At 47.1% G+C, this 15,513-nt stretch overlaps 1 protein-coding gene across 1 annotated transcript in view; it reads right to left on the reverse strand.

Moving 5' to 3' along the window:
* Positions 1-12,644: 12,644 nt before the first annotated feature.
* MYCN (MYCN proto-oncogene, bHLH transcription factor) overlaps positions 12,645-15,513 on the reverse strand; it is a 5,471-nt gene continuing 2,602 nt past the window's right edge. The window contains exon 4 of the mRNA XM_006140841.2: positions 12,645-13,997. Coding sequence (XP_006140903.1) covers positions 13,393-13,997 — 605 coding nt within the window. The 3' untranslated portion in view covers positions 12,645-13,392. The remainder of the gene's footprint in view (positions 13,998-15,513) is intronic.

A 15,513-nucleotide genomic window follows, 5' to 3' on the forward strand; every position in this document is an offset into this window, starting at 1 on the left:
GGAAGCACACAAGAGGTTTCAAAGAATCTTAACAAAGTGGGTCAAACCCAGAAGGCTTTGAGGAAGAGGTAGCCTTAGGCTGAATCTTGGGATCATTGAGAAGGGCATGGTGACAGGCCATCAGGAGGAAAAGCACAGGGGCTGGGGAGTATCTGGGTCTTACCACAGAACTGCTGCCATTCGAGCTCATAAGTGCTGTGCTTTCTGACAGGAATAACAATTCTTGCTTATTTGCTCAAAGGACATAGATACCAGATATTTAAGTAGCATTTTCAGTCCTCGTAGGTCCTCCGTGCCAGTGCTGCCAATACCAGTGTGCAGATTATGCCTGGCCCTTGGAGTGCCTACAGAGGGCGCGGGAAGGGAGCTGGCTTCTAAGTATCAACTGATATTCCCAAATTCACCCATTTTGGGCGAAGACAACAGTCCACTATAAATGAGGATATCTTTAGGCTTTCTATGCAAACAGCCTAGTACACTAAATCCATTTTGACCTCCCTTTAGTTCAAGAACTTTATGACATTGGTGCTAGAAAGAACGATTCTTTCCTCAACCCATGTTAGATGTTAGATATGGTGATGATCAGAAGTCTTCAGATTATAGGAACTGGAAAGGACCCTAAGTCTAACACAATGCAACAATTCCTTCTCTCTCTCTCTCTCTCTCTCTCCATATATATATATATTTATTTTTAAAGATTTTTTTTTTTGGGGGGGAGAGGTTTTTTTGCTATAGGGCGTGTGCACTCCCCAGAAAGACAGAGAGAGACAGAGAGACAGGAAGCGAGAAATCATCCCCCAGGGGTGACGGCCAAGCCGCAATCCCTTCTCCTCCAGTCTCCTCTCGGGATCTTGGGCATGCATGCATACGCGCCCAGCGTGAGTTTAAGCCACCGGGTCCAGGACCATAGTCAACGACGTGGGAATCCAGCGACATAGCCATAACGCTAACTGCTGGTCCCTCTTTTTAAAGATTTTTGCCATAGGTCATGTGTGCTCACCCAAAAGAGACAGAAGGGAGAGAGAAAGTAAAAAATTCCCATGGCAGGATGTCTACACCACAATCCCATCTCCTCTCTTCTGGTTTCAGGATTTGGGGCACGCATGTATGTACCCAGAGTGTTTTTCAAGCCACCAGGTCTGCCGAGTTGACCATGTAAGATCCAGTGCCTGAACAGCCACACCAGCTCTGGCCCCCCCAAATTCTCATTTTACAGATAGATCCAGAAAATCTCATCCAACTGTTTGCTTACCACCTGGTGTCTGTCTACATGTGTAAAGTTCGTTCTAGAAGATGCAGAACACACAAGATGAGAGCGCCTCTTACTCCTAATAAGAGATAAACCCAAATACAATTACTTATTTTACACACACACATACACACACATATATACACATACATATATATGCCTGTATGTGTGTGTGTATAATTTGCTAGAGGGCAAGTGCACTTGCCAGAGGGGGGGGGAGTGAGAAAGCACCCCCACTAGAGATGATGGCACCCCATTTCCTTCTCCTCCATTTCTCCTTTCAGGATTTTAGGCATACACACACACACACACACACACACACATCACACACCTGGTATGTTTTTACGCTACTGCGTCAAGCACTCAAACCAGGTGGACAGTCATGTGTGATCCAGCTCCTGTAACCACCACATTACCGGTCTCAGTTATGTATCATACATAATGAAAAGGCATTAAGGACCTTACAATGATACAAAACGTATTGCCATATTCATATGCATTTGTGAGTATATGAAAACAATCTAGAAAGACATACATGCAAGTTTCAGTGGCTGTCTCTGAAAGGTCGATTACTGGTGATATTTTTCTTTCTTCTTTATAGTTCACTGCCTAATTTTTTAATAATGACCATAGTAGGGAGGAAGGGAGTTATTTTCGTTTTCAAACACAAAAGGGCACAGGAAAAGCTCTGGGAGAGGTCAGAAGGAAGAGAGAAAAGTTCCTGCATAGGAGAGTGAAGATGTTCAAAGGTGCCCTTGCATTGGTCTCTAGGAGACAGGTGAGCTTTAAGACTGGGGGACCGGGCAGAGCAGAAAGAGAAAGCACAGGTCAGCCAGGCTTTGGGTGAAGCTCTTAGTGGTGGCCTCCCTGAGCCGGGCCCCAGGCCTCTGAGCCCCATGACCTGGTTCTTGTCACCATGTCCAGATGTTCTCCACCCACACCTGGAAAGCAGGCACATGGTTACTTGTTCCTGAGTCTGATACCAGCTACTTGGGCTGTTTTTTTCTCTCCAACATTTTCACTTTGTGGCTTATCAAGTGTGCAAGAGAAAGTCCTCCCAACAGAACCGTGGGCCATGGGTGCAATACGGACTCCACACACAGTCAGTCAAAGATAAAGGTGACTCAGGGGCCAGCTCTATGGCCTGATGGTTAAGGCAGCTGGATCCCACATGCTAACCACATGATTCAAATCCAGGGCCCAGTGGCTTGAAAATCACAACAGGTGTGCCTGTGCGCGAGTGTACATCCCAAATCCCGACAGGATAGAGAAGTAGAGGGCTTGTAGCATGACCATGCCCCATGGGGGTGCTTTCTTCCTCTTTCTTTCTCTTGCTCTGTCTGTCTCTGGTGGGTACATGCGCCAAATTTTTTTTGTTTAAATAATTATTTTATTTAACTTTATTTAATTAATTAATTAATTAATTTAACCAGAGAGGGACAGAATGAGAGAGAGGGAAAGTGAGAAAGCAAGGGTCCAGGTCTGGAACTCGAACCGTGGACAGCCATTTGGGAGTCCAATGCCCTTAACCACCATGCCACCTGCTGGACCCTTATGATAAATTTTAAAAATAGGTAAGTAATGGATGCTCAAGCTGCAGTTCCAAACCGATGCTCACTTTTATTACCCAGGACAATTTTGCATGGATTAAATGTATCTACATAGTATCAAATTTTCTCAGTGTCACAGGGGATCTCATCATGGCCCTCTCCTTCAGTTCACATTGCCTGGAGATGACCCTAGGGCTCCACTCACCTGTCTTACCTGCTCTCCCAGGATGCACTGGTGCTTGAACATACCAAGACTTCCCCCACCTTTCACCACCAGACCCGTGGTCACCACCTCACATATCATTGCATTCTGGAAGGCTCCTTGTGTTCTCATTCTACTCCCAGGTCCTGGTCATGGTCATGGTCAGCCACACTCCTGGCTCATCCTTCTCTCCATCTCTTTCCATGTGTGCACACTCTCCATTTCTAGAAGGACTGGAAGGAAATGTGGAGTTTTCCATCTCACTGTTAAGCCCTATGTAAGTCTTTACCAAGAGGAGGTGTTACATGAGTCAGGAAAGTTTGGGGAGCCTGGCATTCCATAAAATTATCCATCCTTAGGGTCAGCAGGTAACATGGTGGTTAAGGCTCTGGATTCCCACATGGCCAACTGCGGTTTAAGTCCCAGACCAAGTGGCTTAAAAATCATGCCAGGTATTTCTGCGTGCATGCCTAAAATCCCGAGAGGAGAATGGAGGAAAAGGACATCCCCCAACCCAGGGAGGGAGGGGTGATTTCTCACTTTCCCTCTCATTGTCTCTCTCCAGTGAGTGCACATGCCCTATGACAACACCAAAATAAATAAATAAATAAATAGTAGCCATCTTGAATTCAAAGAAATCAAAATTGCATTTCTATTTCAATAAGCATTCTGGGATCATGCAACATGGTATCTATCATTCAATGGGTGAGTATGGAGTAGAGTCCTGGGAGTTCTACCCTGCTGGCGAGCACCCCTGTGTTCTTCTCCACCAGGATAGCTTTAAGGTTGATTCTCCCAGGGCCTTCCACACCACCCCCATCAGGCTGCCTATCTGCATATTGAAGACTTTCTAGAACAAATTCATTCCTCAGCTCCAGGCCCTTTGTCCCTCCCCTTAATAATATGCACATGCCATTAGCATGACAGATCCTACCTCCTTTGGGGAGCACTTTCCGCTGTGTACTTCATATCCCCCAATAAGAATGTTCAGAATGTAGAAGTTGTTGTAGGCTAGGAGTTAACTGCAGGGTTTCCCCCAAAGTTAAATGTATGTAAACACCTCTTTTAAAGGTCCCTAAAAGGTTGACTTAACTTTCCATCCTGTTCCTTTTGTGAAGAAATACACCTTTAAATCCTGAGGAATGCCATCCTGCCACCCCCAACAGACATGCCAAAATGGTTTCACAGCCAATAAAAAGGAAAAGGCCACCCCAGGGGGCAGCTGACCTAATGGAATGCATTAAAGGCCATATTATCAGGAGTCCTTGACACAGAGAAAAAAAGGCCAAACCCATTTGTAGGTACCTGAACTTGCAACTTCTCCAGTGAAATGGGGCCTGGGTACATGCAGAATCTTGGGAGGTTTTTATTCCATGTGCTTCGTTGGCTTCTTGCAAGAGAAGGCCATACCCAGAGGGCGCACAGCCTTGGCTTGTTTTATTGAACTGACCAACTTGCTCTTGAGCTGGCCCATAGCATAGTGGTTAAGGACGCTGGATCCCACATGGCCAATAACAATTTGCATCCCAGTCCTGGAAGCTTGAAAAACATGCCAGGCACGTGTGTATGTGTGTCCAAAATCCCAAAAGGAGGGAGAAATGGAGGAGAAGGGACTACACTGGTCATGTCCCATTGAGAGGTGCTTTCTCTCTCTTTCTGTCTTTCTATCTCTTTCTAGAGAGCTCATAGGTCCTCAGGCAATTTAAAAAAGCAAAAAAACAGAAGAAGAAGAGGGGCCAACAGATAGCATGCTGGTTAAGGGCACTGGACTCCCACATAGCTGACTGTGGTTCAAGTCCTAGACCTGGCAGCTTGCTTTCTCACTCTCTCTCTTTCTCTCTCTCTGTCTCTCTAAATAAAAAAATAAATAAAGTTAATAAAATAATTCTTTAAAGAAAAAAAGGGAAAAGAAAGAAAGAAAAGAGAGAGGAAGGAAAAAAGAGAGAGAGAGAGGGAGGGAGGGAGAGGGAGAAACAAGAAAGAAAAGAAAAAGGAAGGAAAAAGGAATAAAGAAGAGGGAAAAGAAAGAAGGAAGAAAGAAAGAAAAGAAAGAAAAAGAGAAAACTTTTTTGGCTCCTTGCAAAAAAAAAAAAAAAAAAAAAGGAAAGGAGACTGGAGAAGGCAGGACTGGGGCTAGCTCCATGACCTGGTGGTTCAGGCAGCTGGATCTCCCGTGGCTGACTGCACAGTTCAAGTGCTAGACCCAGTGTTTTGAGAAACACACCAAGTGCATGTGCGTGTGTTCCTAACATCTTGAACAGAGGGAGACATGAAGGAAAGGGATTGTGGCATGTCCGTGCCCCATAGGAGGTGGTGCTTTTTCCTCTCCCTCTCTGTCTCTCTGGCACGTGCACAGTCCCTCTAACACATACACACAAAAGAACACGAGACTAGAAGGCCAAGGTGGTGCCCCAGCCATGCTTCTGAGACACTGCCATTATGGTGCAGTAGGCACCCCAGAGCACAGAGCAGACAGGTCAGCGGAATATCGGTCCCTGCACTAATGTGACCTGCTGCCTTCACACTGCTACTTCCTGTGGGATCTGCAGTACCCCTAAAGGAAAAACAGGGACCTCTTAATGGGGTTTCCAGATCTCAAAACCGTGGGCCCTAGCATGAAGACAACGCTCTTTCCAGGCCTCCTGGCTTGGAAGGGTCACAGGACTTTAAGGCACTTGGCTGACCCTCCACCCCGCCATGGCGGTTGAGCCCTTGGAGGTCTGTGCTGTGGGAGTTTCGGCCGCCGTCCCCAAGTCTACCACAGGTCACCTCATTAAGCTGCTTAGACTGTGGCGTGACAAAGCTGATAGTGAAGAGAGGAAAGACTGCAGAGACCCTCCCTTCTGATCTGCCAGACACGGAGAGTTTACCAGGACACAGGACTTTCAGTTTTAGAATCTGAGCAGTCACAGGGCCAGCAGGAGGTGTGGTGGTTAAAGGCACTGGAGTCCCACATGGCCGACCGCAGTTCAAGTCCCAAACCTGGCGGCTTGCTTTCTCACTTTCTCTCCCTCCCCCAGGCCAAATTAAAATAAATAAATAAATACTATAAATGCAAAACAAACACACATAAAACCACTGCTATCAGGCCGAAGCTCTCACCTCAGAGGCCTGCTGGAAATGCAGACGAAAGCGGGTATTACATTGTCTCTCCAGAGCACATGCCACTAAAAAATCACCCATATTTGTCCGAGGAATCCGTGTCGTGTGTGTTCCCCAAACATGCCTTGTACCCATCGGTCTGTGCGCTTCGACCATAAAAAGGCTCTGTTACTTCTGGTCAAAGGTTTCAGGATGAATGTCTTGTAGCACGATACGTCAATATCAAAAGAGATCAGGTAACCCTGGTCAGTGGCCTATGAAGAGATTTCCTTTACAAGTAAGGAAAACTAATAAACCATTGTGGAAGGCATAGATGTTTTGCCGCACTCAAATTCCTAGGCTGTGTCTTAAAATAGGCTTCAAAGCTCACATTCATTTGTTTCCAAGGTACCCGTTTTCAGGTTTTGTAAAGCCTCCTTTGAGGAACAAAAGTCTACAAAGTTCTTGTTAAGCTCCGGCTTGCGAATTTGTTCTACCACTACATTTTTTTTGAAGTTCTCTGCCCTAGTAACACACTAAGAAAATAGAAAGGAAAGATGCTGTCAACATCAGATCAGCTGAAAAACAAACTTAAACGCACCCTCCTGGGCCGGACACGATTCTATGTGCCGCACGCGAAATCAGAGGATGCCATCACCCTGACGGCCCCATGAGGTCGTGGTAGGTGGTGTCACCATTACCCCTGCTGCATCAGTGCGGGAACTGTGCAACCCGGAGCTTGTGAGGATGAGGGTCGCTTTCAAGCCCATGGCGTCTAACTTCAGATTTTTACTCTGAACTACGACGTTCTATGCTTGTCTTTGAGAAATGAATAAAAAAATTGGTGGGACGGGCCCCAGATGGCATAAGGGTTACATTGCTGGACTCCTGCATGGCTGATTGCAGTTTGAGTCCTGGATCTGGAGGCTTGAAAATCACACCAGGCACGTGTACATGCGTGCCCAAGATCCCGGGAGGAGAATGGTGGAGAAGGGATTGCGGCATGGTCATCCTCCCTGGGCGGGGAGGGTGATGTCTCACTTTCCCTCTCACTGTCTCTGTCTCTTTCTCTAACAAGCTCACACACCCTCAGAAAAAAATACTTTAAAAAAGTTAAAGTTGGTGGAAAATGAACCAGCTGGTGGCATGATGGTTAAGGCAACTGGACCCCCACATAGTGGACTGTGTGGTTTAAGTCCTGGACCCAGAGGCTTGAGAAACAGCCTGATTATGTGTGTACATGTCCACAATCCCAAGAGGAAAGAGGAGGAGAATGGACTGCAGTGTGATCATCCCCTCTCTGTCTGTCTCTTTCTAGTGAGCACATACACCCTACAGCACAAAATAAAAAATGAGTTAGCGTAATGGCTATGTCGCTGGACTCCCACGCAGTCCACCGTGGTTCGCGTCTCGGCCCCGGGGGCCTAAACTCACGCCGGGCGCGTGTGCGTGCGTACCCAAGATCCCGAGAGGAGAATGGAGGAGAAGGGATTGCGGCGTGACCATCCCCCCTGGGGGGTGATTTCTCGCTTTCTGTCTCCCTGTCTCTGTCTGTCTGTCTGGCTGTCTGGCGAGTGCACGTGCCCTATAGTGAAAATCTCTCCAAAAAAAAAGAAATAAAAATAAAAAATAAAAAATGTTGGTGGGGAACATTTACCACTGTCCAGATGGAAATGAGGGAGCAGCAACTCTGAACAGAGAATCCTGAGACTTAGGTTCTGTGTCTGAGTCCCCGCAGCAATGCCCAGGCCTCTGTGTCTGAGTCCCCGCAGCAGCGCCCAAGCTCCATGCTCTCCCACACAGCCCTGACCATTTTGCTTTAAATTGCTGCCTGCCTCTCTCCCTCTCACACCATCCCTGAATTCCTGTCTCCTGTTCTATCCTCGCACTCACCACTTTTAATCTATTTGAGTGCCGTGTATATTGGCGTTGTGTTTCTAGACTGTGAGCTCCAGGAAAGCAGAGACTTGGGGAAATTGTGTCTCTCTTCATCCCCTGATGTCTCCCAAGCACCTGGAGTGCTTGACACATGGTAGCTGCTAAGGAAACACTTGCTGAGAGAGAAGGGAGGGCAAGGAAGAGAGAAGAAAGAATCCTCCTAGCAGACTGAATGTGCTTAGTCTGAAATGAGGGGTTCGCCAGACGGCTTCTACGTCTCCTCCAAACCTAATGTGTGATTCTGAAAACGACGCAAACTAGGATTATCACGACAGCGCCACCATAGGGATGAGGAAACTCAAACTCAGAGGACCAGTTCCTCTGCTTATAAAGTGGGGGTGCGATGAACCCGTCCACAGTCCCAAAGAACTGAGAGAATCAGGAACACGAGAACTCAATAGGTCCTACCAAGTTGTGCAGGCCCCGCTGGCATTTCTTTTAAGGTTTCTGCCATAGGGCATGTGCACTCTCCAGAGAGACAGTGAGAGGGAAAGTGAGAAATCACCCCCTGGGGGAATGGCCGTGTTGCAATCCTTTCTCTTCTGTTATTTTCCCGGGATCTTGGGTACACACATGCCCAGCATGATTTTCTTCCCTTCTTCTCCTTCTTCTCCTCCTCCTTCTCTTCTTCAATTTTTGCTATAGGGTATGTGTGCTCACCAGAGAGATAGAAAGACACAGACAGACAGAAAGAAAGAAATCTCCCCCAGGGGAGATGCCCATGCCATAATCCCTTCTCCTCCATTCTCCTCTCGGGATCCTGGGCATGCACACACATGAATCTGACATGAGTTTAAACCGCTGGGTCCAGGACTTGAACCACAGCTGACCATGTGGGAACCCATCCATGCAATCATTATGCCATCTGCTAGTTCTTGCCAACAGGTTTTTCAAGTCACCAGGCCTGAGACTTGAACCGCAGTTGGCCATGTCCAATGCCTTAACCACTACACCACCTGCTGGCCCCGAGGCATGCATTTTAACCACTGCCATTGCGAGTGCAGATGACCTGAGGTCCAGACTGATGTCTGAGCTTCCTCGGGCCAGTGGGAGACCAGCAGAAAATCAAGGCAGAATCAAGGCATGAAACCAGCTTCCTCCAGCGAAGAGCTCCAATTTGGCCACAGGACCCTCATGTGCTTTGGTGCAACACCCTCCATCCCAGGATCTCCTGCCTCCCCTCCCTGTTTTCTGCACCAGCCCCGGGCTTTAACCCTTCCAGACTGAACTTCCTGAAGACAGACCTCCATGGGCTTTACCTTCTCTCGCTAGAGCTCCCAGCACAGTCTGTCCCAAGCCCGCTGAGTCCCAGGATGTACTCTCCTGTCTGTATTAGGGGCCCTAGGAGCCCAGGCTAGCAAGGGACACACTCCTCCCCTGCTGCCCCCCATTCTGCCTACAACTGCTGAGACCTTGACAGCTGTCAGTCATCGGGCCTGGCTCAGAATCAGAAGTAAATGAGAGTGGCTACAAGGGAGCCCATGGATGAAGGAGCACGGAGGGCAGTAGGGCAGCTCTATCTAGAGGTAGTTTAGGATAAGTATGCAGGAAAAGTCAAAAAAATGAAACAAGGTCCATATGGGCATATTCTGAGAAGGCCTCTGAAAGAGGTGACCTTGGGTTGCTGCTGAAGAGGATTTCAGTGAATGGAAACGGGATAGTTCAAGAGGTGGGAATGTGTGGAAATTTTTCAGAGATGCAGAAGAACGGTGGAGGCTGGCGTGGCTGGAACAAAGGGCGTGTGTGGGGCAGTGGGCCAGCCTCGTGACAGGCTGGAGGTGCCAGATTCATCCTGTAAGTGGCAGAAAACTACCAAAGTCTTATGCAGCCAGCTACTTAAAAGGATCAGTATGGAAGCATGGGCTAGGTGGCTGTGTGAGCCAGTGGGGACAGAGGGAGGAAGGGAGGGATGCTGCTTAATGAGTAGGCAGAAGCCAGTGCTATGGTTAGCAGGAACCCCGACTCCAGGCCTGAGCTCACCACTGACAGCAGAGAGGATCCCCCACCCACGTTCTGTGAAATTAAATAATGCAGTGAGATGATCTCTGTCTATCCTCCACCCAAACACTATGATTTATTGATCTTATGCCAAGCCGCTTCTCAGACTCAGAACTGCTCTTGGAATGCAGAGATGGTTTCTCGTGTTATTGAAACAACTGGTTCAATTCTTCTGTGACTACAGCAATTACTTTACAGATAATTGCAGAGCTAAATTGGGTGATGCTTTCCCTCTGCTGGGTCAGGAAAGGCAAATAAGTGATTTTTCCCTTCAGTTTTAATATTTTTAGTTCATATTTATGACCCACCTAACACAAAAAACGTTTTTTGTTGTAGAAAATAAAGAACATCAAAGGGTGGTTAAACTAACAGAAAAAAAGAAAATGAGATCAGAAACATTTAGGAAAGATAGAAGGCACGCTAGAGATTAAGAGGGCATGGAACTTGGCTCTGAGCTTCCCAGCAACCAGAGTGAAAACAGCGTAGTAGAAATTGTAGTTGGGTGGCCTCATTTCCTGAAGTTTTCTTACTCCATAGTTAGAGTTCTGAGGAGATCACATATAGAAAAATTGGGATGATTGAGCCAGGCCACTTAGCTTTCTTTTGGCCCATGAGTACACGAACAAGCTGCAGAGGCTACCAGGTAACTTAAGGCTTGTCAAATTCAAATGGGACACTAAGTCCACAGCAATAATGTATTGCTCAAGAAAAGCCAGGAGCTAACCCCATAGCCTGTGTAAGGGAGCCAAATCCCACACGGCCAGGTGGGATTGTGGGGTTCAAATCCCAACCCCAGCATTTTGAAAAACATGCCAGGCACATGTGCATGTATGCCAAAATTCTGACAGGACAGAAACACGAGTTGTGGCATGGCCACACCACTGGAGGATTCGTCCCCCGACTCCCTCCTTCTGATGAGTGCACACACCCTCTGGCAATGAGAGCGAGATGCTGACAAAACAGGCACAGTTCTAATTCCTGACCTGGTCAGGCTGAAACACGCCAGACACCCACACACATGCTGAAAATTCAACAAACTGGAGGGCTGGAGAAATGGGGGTCTCAGAGCAGCTAGACTCAGCAGAGGGTGCTCATCCCCCTCCCAGGCTTGTATGTAAGCACTACAGCTAAAGAAAAGCACTTTAAAGAGAAAAAGGACTTTGCCCAAGAATTCATGATTTTCTAGTATGGGAATGGGGACAGCTGGGGGACTAAAGGGCACTGCTAACCCAATTTCAACAGGTTCAGACAGTTGTAAATGGTGTCTGTGGCAGTTCCAACCTCATGCTTTTTTTTTTTTTTTTTTTTTTTTTTTTTTTTTTTTTTATTTTTTTCTTTTTTTCTCCCAACCACAAAATTGTTTTGCTATAGGGCACATGCATTCTCCAGAAAGACAGAGACAGACAGGCACGCACATGCGCCCGGCGTGAGTTTTAAGCCACCGGGTCCGGGACGCGAACTGCAGTCGATTACGTGGGGGTCCAGCAACATAGCCATTATGCTAACCACTGGTCCCCCAACCTCATGTTCTTTTGCATGTGGCTGTAACCCAGGATGAGGAAGACCTCAAGTTCTAAACTTCACAGAAGCAGACTGGGACCACAGGGTTTGGAATCTCCCATCTCTGCCCCAAACTGGCCAGGCAGGCGAAGCTGTCTCCTTCCCAGATCTGCTTTCCCCTCAGTAAAGCAAAAGGCCCTTCTCAGTAGAGCTATAAATCTGAGATGAACGAAATCCCAGAGAAATAACAGTTGAGCCTGTCACCCAGTCAGGTTGTTAGTACACTTACAGTTCTGAGAAGTGGAGTACCTTACAAACAAGTCTTGTCACCCATCAGAAATCTCAGGAACTCAAGGGGAAGCTCAGTTACAAGCCTTCCAATCTATAGACCCTAGCTCTATCCTCCAGAGCCTGCAGGTTAATCCTGTTTCCACAGGCAGCCCAAGGAATCAAAAACACCACCTGAGTTGCACTCTGGTGAACCAAGAGTGAGTTCACTGAAGGGAAAGACCAACTTTCCTCTATTCTGCTACAATGCTTAGCCTAGAACTTTGCCCAGGCCCTAGTAAAGTTTTAAGAAGAAATTCTTCTTGAACAAAGTACAATTTATAGCAAAACAAAACTGCCTGCCAATGGGACAAGTGCCAGCATTGCCAAATACAGGCAAAGTTAAACTGTGCCTTGATTTTACCTCTTTATTCTAAAAGGTTGGCATCTGATGGCCTAGTTTAATTCCACTAAAGGACCAACATATGTGAAAGTGCTTCCTAAACGGTTACTATGGCGAGTGGGCAAAGTCACTAATGACATCTCTATTGTGTCATCTTGGAGAACCACCTTCACACCTTGCCACACCGAGTCCCTCCACCCAGGATTGTCAGAAACCTAAGTTTTCTCTATAAATTCTAGATTATACCTGCTGTGTAAAGGGCTAGGGTTGAACTAGGGCTAGTAAGGAAAAAGCTGAGTTGCATCATTTAATTGCTATTTATTTTCATAAACATGAGGTATTTCAAAGTGCTATTAGATGCAGCACTAAATATATACATTTTGAAGGAATAAAACACAGAACTTTGCATTTACCCAGTTCTATGCACCAAACATGAACAAATACATTAACAGGAAGAAACAGGCTAGGAAAAAAGGCATATATATATAGTAAATTTCTTTACAAAAGTTTCTTAGTTCCAAAAGTGATAAAGTAATATCTACTCAAAACTTTCACAACTCATTTTCATACGAAAATATAAGTATCAAATTTAGTTATGTATCAGCATCATACTAAAGTATACAGGCAGTGTAAGAATTAGTACAGTACATAACAGAGATTAACAATAGATTTGTATACAAAACATGCTCCTCAAACATTGAGGTATTATTACAGTACTTAGGTATGAACTTCCAGTCTAATACTGGCCGCAAAATCCACCTCTCATTACCCAGGACGTATACAAAAGGCGGGTGTGTCAATGGTATTTACAGAAATGTTCCCCAGGGGTATCAAATGGCAACCCCTTGCATGGCATCTGCTGGAACTTAAGCACCATTTTAAAAAGAAGGAATGACTTTCTGTTGTTTGGAAACTTGAACAAGGTGACTTCAGCAGCCCCAGAGGCTCCAATCCTCACACAAGTCTACTGCTGTCACGGAGGCGAGGTGGAGAGAACCAGAAGGGCCACCCGGCATCCCATCACGCAGGCTCTCCGAGGTCCTGGCTGAACCCCCTACATGTCCTGCTCCCCACCCAGATCCAAACACGACAGGGGACCGATTTGAAAGTAAACCAACATTCTTAATGTCAACACAATGTTTGTTTAAAAAAAAAAAAATCAAAATGTGCAAAGTGGCAGTGACTGTCCAGTTCTGAGCAACGTTTAGCAAGTCCGAGCGTGTTCGATTTTCTTTAGCAACTGCTGCTGTCTCGCCTGCAGTTTTTCCTTTTCCAGCAAAAGCTGGTGCTCCTCAGCCTGAAGGGAGTGGACGTACTCGGTGGCCTTTTTCAAAATGACCACCTTGGCGGCCTTCTCGTTCTTCACCAGCTCCGGCACGTGGTCCCTGAGCGTGAGGAAGCTGGACCGCAGGTCATTGCGGCGCTGGCGCTCCAGGATGTTGTGGTTGCGGCGACGCTCGCTGTCCTCCGAGTCAGAGTTGCGGGGGCTCAAGCTCTTAGCCTTTGGGGGGATGACATTCTTGAGGGGACGTGGGGACACCTCGCTTTTGATCTTCTTCTGGGGAGGCGCATCCTCACTCTCCACGTAGGGAGACGGGGCGGCATAGTTGTGCTGCTGGTGGATGGGGACACAGCGTTTGAGGATCAGCTCACTGGACGGGGCCCTCCCTGGGCCCAGGGCTCCGTTCTTGGGCCGCACCGTGATGGTGAATGTGGTGACAGCCTTGTTGTTAGAGGAAGAACGCCGCTTCTCCACAGTGACAACGTCGATCTCCTCCTCTTCGTCTTCCTCTTCGTCATCTTCATCGTCTTTGGAAAAAAGCAAGAGGCGTTACTCTCATGCAAAACACACACCCTGAGAAATAGCAGTTTCTGACAGTGTGTGCTATTAGGCCACCAACATGGACCTGGGCAGAAACATGCTTCTTTTAGGTCTCTAATGGGAGGAGGTGGAGAAATACCCTCTCCTCCTACCTGTCTTTTCAGTCACCACTCAAAACTTTAGCAGGTAAAGAATATGAAGAACTGGGGTGCTTTGGGGTCAGGCAATCTTGGCTCCATTGGAGTAGCTTCATAACCCTGGGCAAGTCACCTAACCTTTCAGCCTCGGTTTCCTCAGCAATTGCATGGGGCGATGTTTATGAGTTTGACAGATAACATGTAGACTTAGCACAGAGGTGGGCCTAGGAGACAGATGCTCAGTAAAGGTAGATTTTCGGTTTGCCCTGTAGGCTTATTTACACGATCTATCTTTACCCTTAAGAACTGTAGCTCCTCCTCTTAGGAGCCTCATTTAGCTGCTTACACAGGCCAGAGTTTGATTATAAGTATTTTAAAAACTTGAGAAACAATTTAATCAACTAAGGAAGAAAAATAACTTTTCTCCCATGAGCTGGGTTTTTACACAGTAAGCAGTTTGTCATCCAACAAAGATGACTCTTCACTACAAAGCTGCTCGCTACAGTAGCTATAAACCCTCAAATGGGAGCAGCTCTCAAAGTCACCGACAACAGCCAACAATAAAAACGTGTAGCATCGTGTGTGCACGTTAACCTCATTTCCCACCGTGCTGGGATCGAAAATTATTGTTTAAAATGCAAGCATGAAAATCAAAACACATCTTCTGCTCCATCTGAAGGGGACCGGAAAGCTGAACAATTGTGGGATTTGTTCTAAAGCCGAAATGTAAGGCTGATCCAGTCTGTGGGTCCCTTTAAGCCAATGTTTTGGTTTTCTGCCAAGAAGACAGCTGTTGGAAGGAAGTGCTTCCTCACCGAAAGCTGTCAAGGCACAGACATTAAAGGGACAGACTCTTTTCTAACTGAAGGCTTATCACCAAGTTTTCTTCCAGGAGCCTGAGAAGGATCTGTCCTCAGCCCGGAAGGAAACTTGGGCTTGCATACACCTGCACTCTGAAAATACTAGTTGTCAAGGTTCAAGGAGTCTGCTCCCTGCTCCAACAAGGGCTATTCTAGGATTTGGGAAGGAGTCCTGCAGTTCTGGAGCCCAGGCAAAAGCTTGTCTCCCTCCCCCCCCTTCAGTTTTGGACACAAATCCACACCATCTAACTAACCCATGAGTCCTCCCAGGGTGCCAGTGCTCCCGGACGGGCTGCTAAGAGCCGCCCCTTACTTTCCAGGAGCTAACAGAACAACTCGGTCTCAGATGAGGCTTGGAATTCTGGACCCAGTTTTCCCTGCACACTGGGAAAAGGAGGCCCCTTGAGAATGTACACAACCGCTGTCGCCCTTGCCACCAGCTGCTGAAGCTGGGGAGGGAGGGGTGTCCCCGCCACCCACTACCCCCAGTCTTTCAGATCCTTGGC

This window comes from Tupaia chinensis, unplaced genomic scaffold, assembly GCF_000334495.1.
Source record: "Tupaia chinensis unplaced genomic scaffold, TupChi_1.0 Scaffold000045_1, whole genome shotgun sequence".
NCBI lineage: Eukaryota > Metazoa > Chordata > Mammalia > Scandentia > Tupaiidae > Tupaia > Tupaia belangeri.